The 15,062-nt window shown below is 42.7% G+C and overlaps 1 protein-coding gene across 6 annotated transcripts in view; it reads left to right on the top strand.

Moving 5' to 3' along the window:
* garnl3 (GTPase activating Rap/RanGAP domain like 3) overlaps nt 1–15,062 on the top strand; it is a 49,635-nt gene that overhangs the window by 17,989 nt on the left and 16,584 nt on the right. For 4 of the 6 annotated variants that reach the window (XM_086097546.1, XM_086097543.1, XM_086097540.1 and 1 more), the window contains exons 2-14: nt 999–1,068; nt 9,008–9,082; nt 9,840–9,942; nt 10,026–10,144; nt 10,680–10,744; nt 11,004–11,067; nt 11,852–11,878; nt 11,959–12,034; nt 12,125–12,223; nt 13,153–13,256; nt 14,570–14,678; nt 14,772–14,817; nt 14,923–15,029. In XM_086097546.1, coding sequence (XP_085953672.1) covers nt 999–1,068; nt 9,008–9,082; nt 9,840–9,942; nt 10,026–10,144; nt 10,680–10,744; nt 11,004–11,067; nt 11,852–11,878; nt 11,959–12,034; nt 12,125–12,223; nt 13,153–13,256; nt 14,570–14,678; nt 14,772–14,817; nt 14,923–15,029 — 1,064 coding nt within the window. The remainder of the gene's footprint in view (nt 1–998; nt 1,069–9,007; nt 9,083–9,839; nt 9,943–10,025; nt 10,145–10,679; nt 10,745–11,003; nt 11,068–11,851; nt 11,879–11,958; nt 12,035–12,124; nt 12,224–13,152; nt 13,257–14,569; nt 14,679–14,771; nt 14,818–14,922; nt 15,030–15,062) is intronic. The other 2 variants (XM_086097544.1, XM_086097541.1) reach the window with 1 other exon arrangement.

Genomic DNA, 15,062 nt, shown 5'->3' with positions numbered 1-15,062 from the left:
AATAGAAGGCATAGCAGAAATTAGCATCTAGCTAGCTAATAAAATACACTTTTTTTAAAGCAGGGCTGTCAAACTCATACGCAGATTTTTGCTATTTTAATTGGACACTTGGAAATGAATTGCATCGCGCTGTTAATTAGTGATAGACTGATGTTTTTTTTTCAAGGCCGATACCAATTATAAGTAATCAAGGAGACCGATAACCGATATTTCGAGCCGGCATTCATTTTCAGTAATAGAGAAAATATTAGCATCACAAGAAAAATAAATAATAAAAAACAAGCCAATATTCATTTGCAGTAAAAGAGAACGTGTTAGCGTCAGAATTTAATCTTAAAAAAACTTATTTTAATTTTAAACATAAAAATAAAAAAGCAGGGAGCTTCCAGGGTCAGCATGTGTAAAGTTAAAGTAAATAATTCCTAAAGTTTTATACTGTGAAAAAAGTTTTCCAAAATTTCAACATCGTTTCTTAATTTCATTTATTTTTTTATTTTTTAATAAAAAGTGTAGGGAGTTCCTAGTGTCAGCATCATTTTTTATACAGTGGAAATAAAAAAAAAAACATAAATAAAAAGTTCCCTTCATCTCACTGAGCGCCAAATGCATGCAAATGTAGCAAATTTGTTTTTTGCAAACCGTGAATATGTTTGAAAATTATTTGCGACAAGTAAAAACTGTCTGTGAACATCTCACAAATCCTGATGAAAACCCTCAATTTGCTACGTTCGCAAGCATTCACCGCTCGGTGAGATACCGGCTTTAATCGGCCTTCAGATTGGTCGCCGATAATCGGCCCCGGCCAATAATCGGTCCGTCCCCTACTACTATTATTTACACTTTATTAATCTGTTGTTGTTGTTTTTAAACTGTAGTAGAAATGTATTCTAGCAGGATTTATGTGACTGTGTGTTTTTTTTTGTTTTTTTTGTTTCAAGAAACATGAAGCGATTGCCGTCCGTTTTTGTACCAAGAGAGATTTTGTGTTTGTGTTGCAGCTCGGCCTCGGAGGACTTGGGCTGCCGGCGGGGAGACTTCAGCAGGAAGCACTACGGCTCTGTCGAGCTGGTGAGTCATGCCGAAGCTACGTTACATCTGCGCACATCTCACACGGGAAAGGATTTTTCGGCCAATCAGCGATCAATCAAAGCGATCACCGATCATCCATTCGGTCAGAATTTAAACTCGGGCCCGACCGATTAATAGGCCACCGATTATAATCGGCCCGATGATTGCCCTTCAATCATCTGCCAAATCAATCGTCCAATTGGGCCAAACTGTTATAATCAAAGAAAACCAAATTTTCCGACGCTGTGAAAGTACCCCCGAACGCACCGTTTTGCTTGCATAGCATTAGCAACTAGCAAACGTGTAGCGTATGTTAATCTGGTTATTCTGTTGTGCTCCAAACGTCCTTCAAGATGTTTAATGACACCCCAGTTGGAGTTAACTGTCAAACTAAACACACAACAACAAGAATAACATCCGCTGCACACTTAAATACAAAACCTGCTTTGTTTTTAAAACATCGCTAGCCTCGTGCTAATGCTAAAAGCAAAGGGAGGATCCTATTCAAATGCTAACCGGAAGTTAGCATCGACTTTTGGGAGTGTTTTTCCTTCAAATGACGAATATTCACACACAAATGCTGCGGGAACACGCACACACGCACACGCGCGGGTGAGATAACACAACGCAGAGGCACAAATTCTTCCCAATGTGTGAAAAAAACAGTTCTTTGAATAGAATTCAATCGTAATTTTCTTCTGTATTCACTTTAAGTGTGTACGCCGTAGATGCTTGGCACGACACTGCCCCCAAGAGGCCACTTTTATGAATCCTATTTATTTTTTAAATAATGGGACGTCCGAATTTATTGACGGATTGACGATGACAAAAAAAGCCACTTTTGTCAATGCTAAATGTGTTTCCCGTCAATCGTCAACAAAATTATAATCATTGACGGACCTTCCGTCGGTTTTGACAGAATTCCCACCAAATGTAACCGAACGTCTTCTTTCGTGGCGCTGATCAATGACGTCATTGATCCATCGGGCAAATGAAGACGTCGCGGCCCGTCATTGCTTTTGCATAAAATGCTAAAAACAAAATGCTATATATATCTGACGTGAGTGTGAGAGGCACGGCGGCCATATTGGTCACGATGCATGATGGGTGTGGTCCGACGCCGTTGCCGCCTCCTCCTCGTCTTCCTCCGCACTTCGCTCGTCTTGTTGTTGTGAGATGAAAAGAAAAGCTGTGGCGGAGTTCCTACTAAGCTGTTGAGTCATTATTGCTTTTTTTCGAGTGGGGGGGGGAGGATGGGGGGGGGGGGGGGGGGGGGGCTTATGTTGTGCTTCCCGGCGTGGCGGCGGTGTTTCGCTCTGCAATCGCACTTCCTCGGAGGAGGCGCGTTTCTGGACCAGATTAACGTGGAGGGGAAAACGCATGCTGCCAATCAGCACCAACAGAATGCCACCTCACTGTGGGTGCGTGCGTGCGTGCGTGCGTGCGTGCGTGCGTGCGTGAGTCAAGATGAGGTCACTGACAGCCTTCAAACTAATACGTCCATCCGTCAGTCTTGACATGACTCGAATGGCGTCCTGCGCTTGTCGCTGTCCCGCCACACAATCTACCATCATATATTTATATGCCGTCACGTTTTTTTGCGACTTGCATTCATTTGTAGGCGTTACGTCGTGAACACGGAGGCTGTAGTTTGTGGGCGTGTGCACACATCGTTCCAAATTACTTATTATAACGTACGTTATGTTTGACCATCATTTAGGGAGTTTTTAAAAAAAAGAGGCAAAAATACATATTTTTCGTGGGTATTGTTATTTCTTTGCAAATGTGTGTACTGCAGATTGATCAAATGTAATTACATATTAATTACATATAATTATTACATATACTTATATATATATATATTCTTACCGTTCACCGGGCCCTAACTAACTAACATTATTATTATTATTATTATTGTTATTATTATTATTAATTAGGGGTGTCATGCGATTGCAATTTTTAATCATAATTAATCGCACCACTTCAGTAGTTAACTCGCGATTAATCACGCATTTTATATCTGTTCTAAATGTACAATAATATATTTTATAGAAGTTTTCAGACTCTTGTTAAAGCAACACTAAAGAACTTTCAGTTGATGTTGATTATGGCGCCGCCATATGGGTCAAAGTTGGTAACGTTGTGCCCGAAGGAAGACCACGTTTCTCATGAGAACAAGCGCGTGGCGTGGGTTTTTGAGCTCACGACATTCAAATTGAAATCCGTCTTTGTAAACGAATGGGGAAAAGGGGGGAAGTGACGTCTGCCATCAAGCAGTCAGCACATTTGTAGTTTTTTGTGTGTCGGTGTTCCTACCATCCTCCTCAAAGTTGCTTCGTGCCAATAAAAAACGATACAGATCTCCTCGAGCCGCGGCAAAAAAAACATTCAACTCGTTTGAAGTCCGTGTTTCATCAGAAGAGTTATGAACATATTTTATGAAGGTTGAAAAGTTCCTTAGTGATACTTTAACATAAAAGTGGGGATTAAATGTTAAGCTAATAGAAATACATCTGCATCTTTTAGTCATCGATACAGTAATTTCATAATAATTCATGAAATTGAGTTCAATTAAAAAGATGCACTTTCAAAAAATGAGCGTGATATTGATTTGTGTTGAAGTCATTTTTCTGCCACGAGATGGCATAGTTGCCTTTGTAAGACAATGACAGCATTTTTCTTTTCATATCTTTAGCATGAAGCACATTTTTAAAATTGTAAAACACAACTTGACTCCACAAATTTATGCATTATTATGAAATGTCTTGCTGCTCAATGTTGACGTTTCCGCTGCGCTGCGACTGGAATTCCCGCCGTACAGCTTTTAAGGAGCGCTCATTAATCATGCGGGAAAAAAATGAGTGGCGTCGAAATTGTTTTAAATTGACGCACTCATTTTGACACCCCTATTATTAATTCATTATTAACATTATTATAATGATCAGTATTATGTATTTAAAAAAAAAAAATCGATAGTAAGCACAGAGAACAGAACTCAAAAGTAAATGACTGATTTGAGATCATGAACAAGTCTCCAGTGTCGAGCATCCTCCGGTAATAAATGCTGCGTGTGTGCGCGCACGCGCGTGTACGTGCGCGTGTGCGTGAGCGTTCTGCAGTCAGAAGAAGAAGCGGTAAGCGGAACACGGCGCTCCCGTCTGCTGGCCGCCATCGCCACCGACTTTGCCTCTGAGGCTTTGTGTCTGCTTTGTCACTTTGGATTCATCAACATTGGACGCGCGTGTGTGTGTGTGTGCGCGCGTGCACGTGTGCATGTGCGTCTGACACCCGAGGACGCCTGCCGAGCTTGGCCTCAGCAGGCGCTCTATTTCCGTGTGTTCGCTTCTTGCTTTCCTCTTTTCAAGTATCGACATAAACAAAAACAAGACATTCTTCCCGCAGGTCATGTCTACCCCCCCCCCCCGACCCCGCCCCCACCATATGAAAACCACCCCCACTTGTAGCTTGTGGCGAAGTTCCGACCCGTGACCTTGGGCCAATGACAAAATTGGCACCAGCCAGCCTGTTTGAAAGTGAAAGTGACTCTTACATTGTGCAATGAAATTTATTTTGAAGATCAAGTAGACATTGACTTGTTTTAAATGATGAGGAAATAAAGAAGTAGTAATTCATAAAGACATTTGAAGTTAAAGTTGAAAAGAAAAAAAAAAGAGTGTGAGACATTGATTTGTGTTAGTAATTTTTCTGCACGTAGATGGCATAAGCGTTTAATGTTGGACATTGACACGGTGTAAGAGTCATTTATCGTGCGTTAAACAAAAGTTAGTGGAGTTGAAGGAACTTTAAATGAACTCAAAATGAACACACTCATTTTGACATCCCGACTTCTATAATAAAAATTTCACGTCAAAATATGATCGCATAAAGGAGTTGTTTTAATGTAATATGTTATCGCATTAAAACATGGTAAGTTTCACATTTTTAGATGACAACTTTTATTGTTATTACGTTGATGTCATTTTCTCCCTTTTTGACCACAAACCGGAATTTTGGGTGAAGCAAATCCGTTCATTAGGTTTACTGTCGTTTACAAAAGAAGACAGGAAGCTCCAAATCCACATTTTCCATGAAATGAAGGAGGTCACGAGGGCAGGGGAGCAAATGGGGCCGTCTGGTGTGGCTGCGCTGCCCCCCCCCCCCCCCCCGACTGAGATACATAAATCATCTGGTGAAGCAGACGATGCCCGGCGCCATGCTGCGACACGTCCCCCCCCCCCCACCCGATCCCCCTGAGGGCCGTCGACATGGCCGCACCCCGGCGCTGTCACGTCGATTATCCCGCCCCGCCCCCGCGTCCTCCCGGGGGGTCGTGAGTCTGCATCCACATCGTCGCTGATGAGATCAATTATCAATAACGAGTCACCGCATGTATTGATTTAGCACAGCTCTGTCACCAGAACGCGCCCCCCCCCCCCCCTCACAAAATGAAGTCACGGGTGATGCTGAGGGTAACAAAGTACAAACACCAACGAATGTTCATAAATGGCGAGTGTAAAGATATTTTGGGGGAAAATGTTCCATATAGCAGCTTTAATATTTTAGGTGGGGGGGGGGGGGGGGGGGGGGGGGCTTGTTTTTTCCCCTCATTTCTAGTGAAAAACACATATTGAATATTTGTTAGTGTTTTTTTTTAAAGATTTTTGGAAGTGTTAAAGGGATACTATTATTTTCCATTTCCATTCCATGACATCACCTGTGTTGAGGAAGTAGGTAACGACCAATTATTCTGTCGACAGCAACTGGAAAAAAAATAGTTTTTTAAAGGTATTAATTGTTATCACATAAATTATAGACAAAATGTTAACTTTTTACTGCTGAAAATGGTATCCCTCTAGCCACCCCCCCCCCTCCCCCCATCGAATGCATTTCAATTGTACGGGTCCTTATCCACTGTATAGGACAGTATTGCATTTTTAACTATGCAACGGTGTAAATAAGAGAAATATAATGTCGGCTGGAACGGATTAATTGCATTTCCATTGGTTTCAATGGGACACATGGCTTTGGTTTGCCAACATTTGGATTTGACAATGAGTTGATGAAACAAATGGAATTTGTAACCCGAGGATCCGCCGTAGTCGGGGAAAGACCGCGTCTCCTTTTTCATTTCCCGGGAACGCTGCGCATTCTTCTTCATTTCTAGTCGAGGCCGCGAAGTGCTGCAGCCGGCGTCTCCGCGCTTGTGTTGCATAATTCAAAGACTTTATTTGTATCCGTCCCGCTTGCTAAGATGTTCAATGGCACTCGTCTAAGGACGGGTCTTCGTCCGTACGTGGAGCGCCTGGCGGTGACGCGGAGCAGGCGGGCGCGGCGCCGTCAGCTTCCCTTCCATTATCCTGCCATTAGATGCTTAATGTTGCACGAGACACCAACCATGAAAGGAGATGGCCGTCAGGGAGGGGGGGGGGGGGTGGAGTGGGGGGAGGGTCATATATTGCCTCTTAATACGGAAGCGGCGTCGTGCATGGCGGCTTTTGCACAAGCAGGAAATTGAACGAGATTCCGACGTGGGACGCACGCTACGACTACGGTGCGGGGTTCCGCAAGCTGCGGCTCCAAAGCCGCTTGTGGCTCCTTCTTTGTTCTTCTGCAGCCAAAATCAAGATTTGAATTGGTTTATTTTGCCAAAATATACGGTTGCATATTTGCGGTTTGACATTCGGTTGTATGTTTGCAGTTTTTTCAACATTTGTAAAAAAAAACAACGTATATTGAATGTCTATCAGCAAATTTGGAAGCATTTTGGGGTTTGTATTTTTTTTTTCCACATGTAAAAAAATTTTACATGATTTTTGCTATTCGCGGGTCGGCCTGGTCTTCGTCCCACGCCAATAAAAGGGTTCAAATATAGTTTGCATGAAGTCAAATATTATTATTATTTATTTATTTTTGTCAGGTTGACGCAACGGTTGTGGTTTACAGTCTTGGTTGGCTGCAGGTTCTGCTTTCATTTCATAGTACAAGAAGGCTCACATAAACTTATTGATTTCAAAATTGTGTAAGTTTCAACCAAGCGTCTTATTTTATAGTTTGAATTTTATTTTTTTTTTTACATGCATTGTGTGTCCTTGTAGCAGTTTAATGATGACGATAAATAAAAATAATAATACATTTTTTTAAGATCTCAAGATATCCAAGATGGGTTCAACAGTTTTACGTGGTTTGAATCAGTTGGGAACAAGTTATCAAATAAGAATGACCGGTAGTTTTGAATTTTCCATTGTCGTCGACTTTTTTTTAATGTAGTTAGTTACAATTTTAGCAAGCATGCTTGTTTTGTTTAGTCTACATTCGTTTTAGTGTTAGTTTTAGTTTTTTAATAATATATGGGGTATTTGTTTAGTGCAAGATTAAAAAAAAAAAAAAGTCACAAAGTAGCTATTGTGCAAAAAATCAAAAGCATTTTATTTTGTTAACAGTTACGTTCATTTTAGTTTGAGCTCTTTGGCAAATGTGGAATTTGTGAAGTACCTCCAATAATCGAGCCACTTTGTCCTGGAAAATGTGAACGAGTGAAAAATAATTCCCGAGGCCGCGTCATTTCAACCTGCTTCCTCGCCATCTGTTGCACGGGTGTGACATGTCGCCTTTGCGTCTTCACAATGACCTCTGTCGAGGAGGGCTTGGGGTGCTTGTGTGTGTGTGGGGGGGGGGGGGGCGGTCACAAGGCACAAGTGATACGTCCGGTTGCCTAGCAACCAAACGTGCCGCAATTGTGAGGATGATCTGCCGTACTTCCTCCTCCTCCTCTTGTGTGTTTGTGAGCCTCCTCATTATCCCGTGCGTGCGTGTGCATGTGCGTGCGTGCGTGTGTGTGCGTGTGCATGAGGGGCCATCACAAACATAATTGCGGGTACCAATCATGCGCACCACTGAAATACATACAGTACTTATATACAGTTCGTATATCTTCTAAGCTAATTTCAGTATGATGTGCAGTTTATTTAGAAGTGTATGTAAGCGGGCGGAAATGTCAGTAGTGTATGTGTGAGAGCATTTCAACCAAGTATGTGACCAAAAATAATTTGGTAGTGTGTGCAATTATTTTGGTTGTAAGTTGTTTTTTTTGTTTTTTTTTGTGAGAGAGCATTTCAACTGAGTATGTGAGCAAAAAGATTGTAGTAGTGAATGAGAGCATTTTAGTATTGTGCCGGATGAGAATATTTTAGTTGTGAGTTTGAGAAAGTTTTCACGAGAGTGTGGGCAAAACAAAATTCATGCGTATGAGCAAAAACTTATTGGCACGTGTGAGAGCATTTTAGTCATGTTCTGTGAGAGAGGGCATTTGTATGCCCTGTTAGAGTGTTTCTGGAGTGTGAGTGAGCATATGTGGTTTTTTTAAGTAGTGTAAATGAGAGCATTTCACTAGAGTGTGATCAAAGCATAAATCAGTAGTGTGTGAATGTTTTAGTAGTGTGTGTGAGAGCGTTTCAGTTTTTCCAGGAAGAGCATTTCCGGTGTGTACTTGAGTGTTTCATTTGTATGTTTAAGCAAAATAAACTAAGAAGTGTGAATGAAAGTGTTTAATTTACTCATGTGAGAGTGTTTCAGTAGTTTGTGCGAGAGCTTTTGGTAGTAAATATGAGAGCAATTCACGAGTGTATTTGAGCAAAACAAATTCAGTTGTGTGAATGAAAGTGTTTCAGTTGTGTGTGTATGAGAGCTTTTCAAAATGTAAGTGTTTCTGTAGTAAGTGTGAGAGTGTTTAAGAAGTGTATGAGAGCACTTCGCCTGTCTGAGTGAGCAAAAAAAAAAAGCAGTGTGACTGAGAGCATTTCAGTCAGGACTGTGAGAGCATTTCAGTGGTGTGTAAAACAAAATTTTACCAGTGTGTATGAGTGCATTTCAGTAGTGTGTGAGAAGGTTTTAGTCGTGCGCGTGAGTGCGTGTAATTTGATGCATTTTGTCCTTTTGGCAGCTGATATCCAGCGATGCAGACGGGGCCATTCAGAGGGCAGGACGCTTCAGGGTGGAGAACGGCTCCACAGATGAGGTAATGACGTGATGGAATTTCCGTCGCCCGCTTAGAATGAATAAATACCTCTCCCCGAATAACTGCCTCTCTATTTCCGTCATCCACATGAAGAAATAAAAGCCTCTCCCCGTATAGAGATCCATCCCTGCTTCCGTCGTCCACTTGAATAGGCACCCCCGTTTCCACGACTCACTTAAGCAAAAAAAAAAAGAAAAAAAAAAAGCCTGTCTCCAAATAATTGCAGCCCGGTTTCTGTTATCCACATGAAGAAATAAATGCCTCTCCTCAAATAACTTTCTCCAAGTTTGAATCTGAGTACTGGAGATGCCTCCCTGTTTCCGTGGCCCACTTGAACAAATGAATGCCTCTCCTCAAATAAATGCCTCCCTATATCTATTATCCACTTGAATAGATGCCTTCCTGTCTTCATCGTCCACTTAAGCAAATAAACTCCACCCCCCTAATAAATGTCTACCTGTTTCCGTCATCCACTGGAATAGATGCCTCCCTCTTTCAATTGTCGACTTAAGCAAATAAATGCCGCTTCCCGTGTAGATGCCTTCTAATTTCCTTGGTCCACTTGGAGAACTTGAACGCCTCCCCTCTAATAGATGCGTCCGCCGGAAAATATAAAGATGTATGCAATTTAACGTACTGAAAACGGAATGGATGATGTTTGTTAAGAAAACAAAACCGAAAAAACAATCTTTGTTCGTGGTTTTTATGCCACTTGTGAGCAAGCAGTGTCTTATTTGGGCCTTGTTTGTGTGACAAGCAGAATTTGGACTACGCTCCTGGAACCTGGAGGAGAACTGACGTCCACTTGGAAAATCCCGAGTACCACACCAGATGGTTCTTTAAGTATTTCCTCGGGAAAGGTCCGTTCAAAAAACTTGCGTTGGTTTGTCTCGTGTTTATGCTTTTGTTGGGTGTAAGAGCTTCCACCGCCGTTTCCTTTCAGTGCACCAAAACTACGTGGGCACGGATGCGGAGAAGAACCCCTTCTACCTGTCGGTGGTTCTGTCCGACCAGAACAACCAGCGGGTTCCGCAGTATCGAGCCGTCCTCTGGAGGAAAACGGTATGAACAATTGTTGACCTTTTCCGGGCCGCTGTCGCTGTCGAATGACGCTGATTTCCAGATCATCTCATCTGATGACAGCCCGCTAGCTTAATGCTAACATACAACACAAAACGCTGTAGATGTGCTAACGGAAATTAGCATGCATGTTTTACGGTAATTGGAATCCTTCCAACATCTGCTACGATAAGCAAAAAAAGTTAGAATACAACAATATGCGCAATTTGTTGTAACATTCTGAGAATGGACTTCAAATGTTTTGTTTAGTTTTTCAAACGAGCCACATTGTGTTTGTTGGACGGACAGGAAGTAACTGGGACGGGGGAGGGCGCGGGAGACAATGTGGCTCTTGAGTCATCGCCGGCCACGTCGGCGCACGCACGTGAATATAAATGGCGCGCCATGACTCAGCGTTCTGGCCAAGATGGCAACATTTCACGAGTCACTCGTTTCGTTTGCGACGATTTAAAGGTGAAAATGCTGAATGTCTTTTTGTGACATTTTGTGCTTTTTTCGTTGTGGTGGGTCTGCACAGGGCACCCTGAAGATCAGCATCCCTTACAGCCCCACAAAAACCTTATCCGTCAAGTCCATCCTGAGGTGAGGAGATGCTCATTCACTCTTGAAGATAATAAATTAAAAAAAAATACAAAAATCAATATTGGAATGTGTGCAAACAATAAACGCGTTTCTAACTGCTCTCTAAAAAAAAATTCCGCCGAGGTTACGAATGTTGAAGGCCGCATGACTTAACATTTCCCTCCATGTACCTTGAGGCAATTTGCCCTGACTCGGTTCCCGCGGTGCTTTTTTCACTTCTCTCTTTTTTTTTCCCATGTCATCGTGTGCGCCGCGCCAGCGCGATGAACATGGACAGGTTCGAGAAAGGCCCGCGGGAGATCCTCAACCCCGACATTCAGAAGGTGAGCGTGACGCTAACGCACCCTCGTGGCAGAATGGCAGAAGGTCGTCGTGTCGTGTGATGTAACGGAACGTAATACACAAAACGTACCAAAACGCAAAGTAAAATAATATCATTCAGGGTCCTTTTTGGGAGTGAAACAACACTAAACAAAATTCATAATTATTGTTAGAGTAGACAATATTTATATTCTACTCTTTGCGTGTTCAATTAACTGAATGGTGAGATTCTGGTGAAGAAGTCCCTTTGCAAAGGTATCAAAAGCTTTTGATGACAACAATTGAACTCTCTCAAACTGTGGTCTTGTTCAGATTGTGTGTCCTCTACTCCGGCACATCATTATTTATTGAAAAGTGGGTGAATACGAAAAGTCTCCTCCCATCAGCCCACAGTACATTTGTTTACAACTCAGTGAATACAAGAAAATCCCCCCTTCTGTTCCCATAGGTATAAATCAGATTAGAGAAAAACAATAATCAGCCTGTGCCTCCCTTCCGACCGGCTGAGACCGGTCCTAGACTCCCTTCAAGATAGCAAATGTAAAAACCCGTTGCCCTTCTTCTGAGAGTGAGACAGATAATACAATTCTATTCATTGAGCCATACTGCTATAACTAAATCCAAAACGGCTAAAATGTAAATTGAAACTGAAAAACAATGTTAATAACTTAACATTATATATGAAGACTTTAGCGGCCAGAATGTGATGTCACGTCATTTAATGTAACGCAATGTCACTTAGCGTAGCATCGGTCGCTGCTAACGTTTGCATTCTCTTCCCTTCAGGATCTGCTCGTGTTGGAGGAACAGGAGGTACAAGATGGCGCATACCGTCCGTGATTTGTATATTTGTGACTTTCCCACGGTCAGTCATGAGTTTCACCTTCCCGCAGGGCTCCGTCAACTTTAAGTTTGGCGTCCTGTTTGCCAAAGACGGACAGCTTACAGACGACGAGATGTTCAGCAACGGTAAAACAAAATGGCCTACCCCCCCCCCCCCCCCCTCCACAGCATTACCTAAAGGTCGTTTGTCCGTTTCTGTTTTACCGTCTCTTGCAGAAACGGGCAGTGAGAGCTTCGATAAGTTGCTGAAGCTGCTGGGCGACAGCATAACGTTGCAGGGATGGGCCGGCTATCGGGGGGGCCTGGACACCAAGAGTAAGAAGTGCTAAAACAACTCTGCTACAAGCTACGCTAACGAGGCTAGCACGCGTGCACCTGGTTTGCGTGTTTGTGAACTAGCAGCACGAGCGCCAGCAAACGCGGCCTTTATCGCGGTTGATACGTTACGGAAATTTGTCATTTTTTTTTAGAATTTAGACCCCCTTGACAGTGTTAAAGTAGATAATATTTAGTATTCTACTCTTTGCGTGTTCAATTAACTGAATGGTTGAGATTCTGGTGAAGAAGTCCCTTTGCAAAGGTATCATTATAACAGAAGCTTCTGATGACAACAATTGAACTCACTCAAACAGTGTTCTGTTCAGATTGTGTGTCCCTCCTCCTGCTGCACATCATTATTTATTGAAAAGTGGGTGAATACGAAAAGTCTCCTCCCATCAGCAAGTTCAGCAAGTTCCCAGGAATACAAATCAGATTAGAGAAAAACAATAATACATCAGCCCTCTTCCGACTGAGACCGGTACGAGACTATACTCCCTTGTAGATAATAGTAGAAGAGAAACCCGTTGCCCTTCTTTTCTCATGAGAGGGACAGATAAGAATACAATACTATTCTATTCACTGAGCTACACAGCTATAACTAAATCCAAAACGGCTAAAATATAAATTGAAACTGAAAAACAATGTTAATAACTTAACAACAGGCTTTAGCATCTCATTTAACCAAAGTCAGCTAGCTTAATGCTAACGTATAATGCAAAATGGCATAGACGGGGCTCATGGAAATTAGCGTCAACGTTACGGTATATTTAGCATATAAATGTGATTTTTTTCATGTTTATTTAGCTTCACTGTGATTGGCCAGTCTGCATTTTTGCTCAACTGAGCTTTAGCAACAAATGAGCCGCTAAGTCGAAGTTAGCCACGCATGGCGCTTTCTGGTAAACGCACCAACTTTCTTCCAGACGACACTACAGGGATCAAGTCCATCTACACGGTGTATCAGGGCCACGAGCTCATGTTCCACGTGTCCACCATGTTGCCCTACTCCAAAGAGAACAAACAACAGGTGTGCTTCTTTTCCCATATACTCGCTTTAAAAAAGGTGTACTACTTTTCTTTGCAATTTAATGTTCTACGTGCCCCACTACTCGTCTAAACACCGTTTTCTGATTAATATTTGCGTTTGCGGAATAATAACAAAGCAGATGGATCCATCCATTTTCATCACCGTCAGGGGGCTGCCATTTTGTGCTCTACTGCCCTCTGCTGTCGACTGAAGTTGACATCAAAGTGTCCTCGGGCTCGCATTGCGAAAGGTCACATGAACCAAACCCAGAAACCAGGTGAACTGTGACATTCGCGATGCGAGCGCGAGGGTACTTTGACGTCAATTTCAGTAGACAGTTGCCTTGACTTCGCCTTTAAGGTCAAGGTACTAGTGCACTCCTTGCCCTCACTAGCGCACTAGTAGCACGACTGGGGCTTCCTATTCACGTATTTATCGCTGTTGCCTTCCACTCGTGAAAGTGTAGAAAAACATTTGTACAAAAATTGTGTCTAACTAGTCATGGTTTTTTTCCCACTACTAGTGCATCTTTTGCTTGTGCCTTACTAGTCAACTGCTACTCGACTATTAGGCTCAATTTGTAGGCATCGTGCACTAGTAGCCTAGTGTGGAAGGCAGTCACTACTACAACTAGTAAAACACAGTCCCTTCACTAGTGCACTGTAGGTATTCTATTGCTACTATTAGCGTGTACTAATGCTCAAAACTGCTAACAACTGCATGCTACTAGTACTACTATTGATGTTACAAAATTCTACACTTCACTTGTATGAGCAGCGTGTAGAAGTCACATAGTACGTAGTTTCGCCTCACTCGCTCCTGCTTGGATGCTAAAGTTGCAGAAATATCAAAGAAAAAAAACGTTACTTTGGTTCTACTAGTGCTCTTTTGTCTCATGTGTCCTGGTTGCTGTTTGAATGCATGGATGCAGGGTACTAGTACATAGACCCTAAAGTAAATATCGAGCAGTTGAAGTATGTATTTGATATCTTCGGTTAAGGTACATGTATGCAAGTAGAATAATTCAACTTCATGCTACTAGTGCCTGACACATGCCTCCTAGTTGGGACTACTGGTGTTGCTAGTGCAGTGAGTTACCAGAATAGTTTAGTTGTGTACTATTTGGCTCAAAAGTGTCACTCGTGGAAAAAAATTGCTAGTACGATACAACCATTTTTACTAGTGCACCATAGTCGTTCTACTAGTGCGGACGAGTATGGACTGCAAGTTGAACGCCAAGAAGCTGCCCTAAATGCTGAAATGCGGTTCCATACTTCTTTCCTCCTTTCTTGTGCCTTTGTCGCCCCCCGCAGGTGGAGCGCAAGCGCCACATCGGAAACGACATCGTCACCATCGTCTTCCAGGAGGGCGATGACGCGTCGTCGTCCTTCAAGCCGTCCATGATCCGCTCGCACTTCACTCGTATCCTTGCAGGGAGCTTCTCGGGCGCCGCCTGCGCCGCCTGCGCCGCCATCTTGAGTCTCGCGCGCTTCCTTCACTCGCTCGCACGTGCAGATATTTTCGCGTTAGTTCGATATAATTGCCAGACTGACAGTTACAGGTGAGCGCCTCCACGAATGTCCGCATTAGTTTGTGATAAAAAAAAAAAATAAAAAAAAATAATAAAAAAAAATAAAAATTATTTTCATGTTCTCTCTCGCCGCAGGTTGAAGATTTTTTCCGAGGAGAGCGTCCCGCTGTTTGGACCGCCCCTCCCGTCGCCGCCGGTTTTTACCGATCACCACGAATTCAGGGACTTTTTATTAGTCAAATGTAAGATTGATTGATTTACTTATACATGATTGT

Source organism: Leptonotus elevatus, chromosome 15 (assembly GCF_054856555.1).
Source record: "Leptonotus elevatus isolate MCC_2025b chromosome 15, RoL_Lele_1.0, whole genome shotgun sequence".
Taxonomy (NCBI): domain Eukaryota; kingdom Metazoa; phylum Chordata; class Actinopteri; order Syngnathiformes; family Syngnathidae; genus Leptonotus; species Leptonotus elevatus.
Note: the sequence above shows the minus strand (reverse complement) of the source record. Positions and strands in the feature narration are given on the sequence as shown.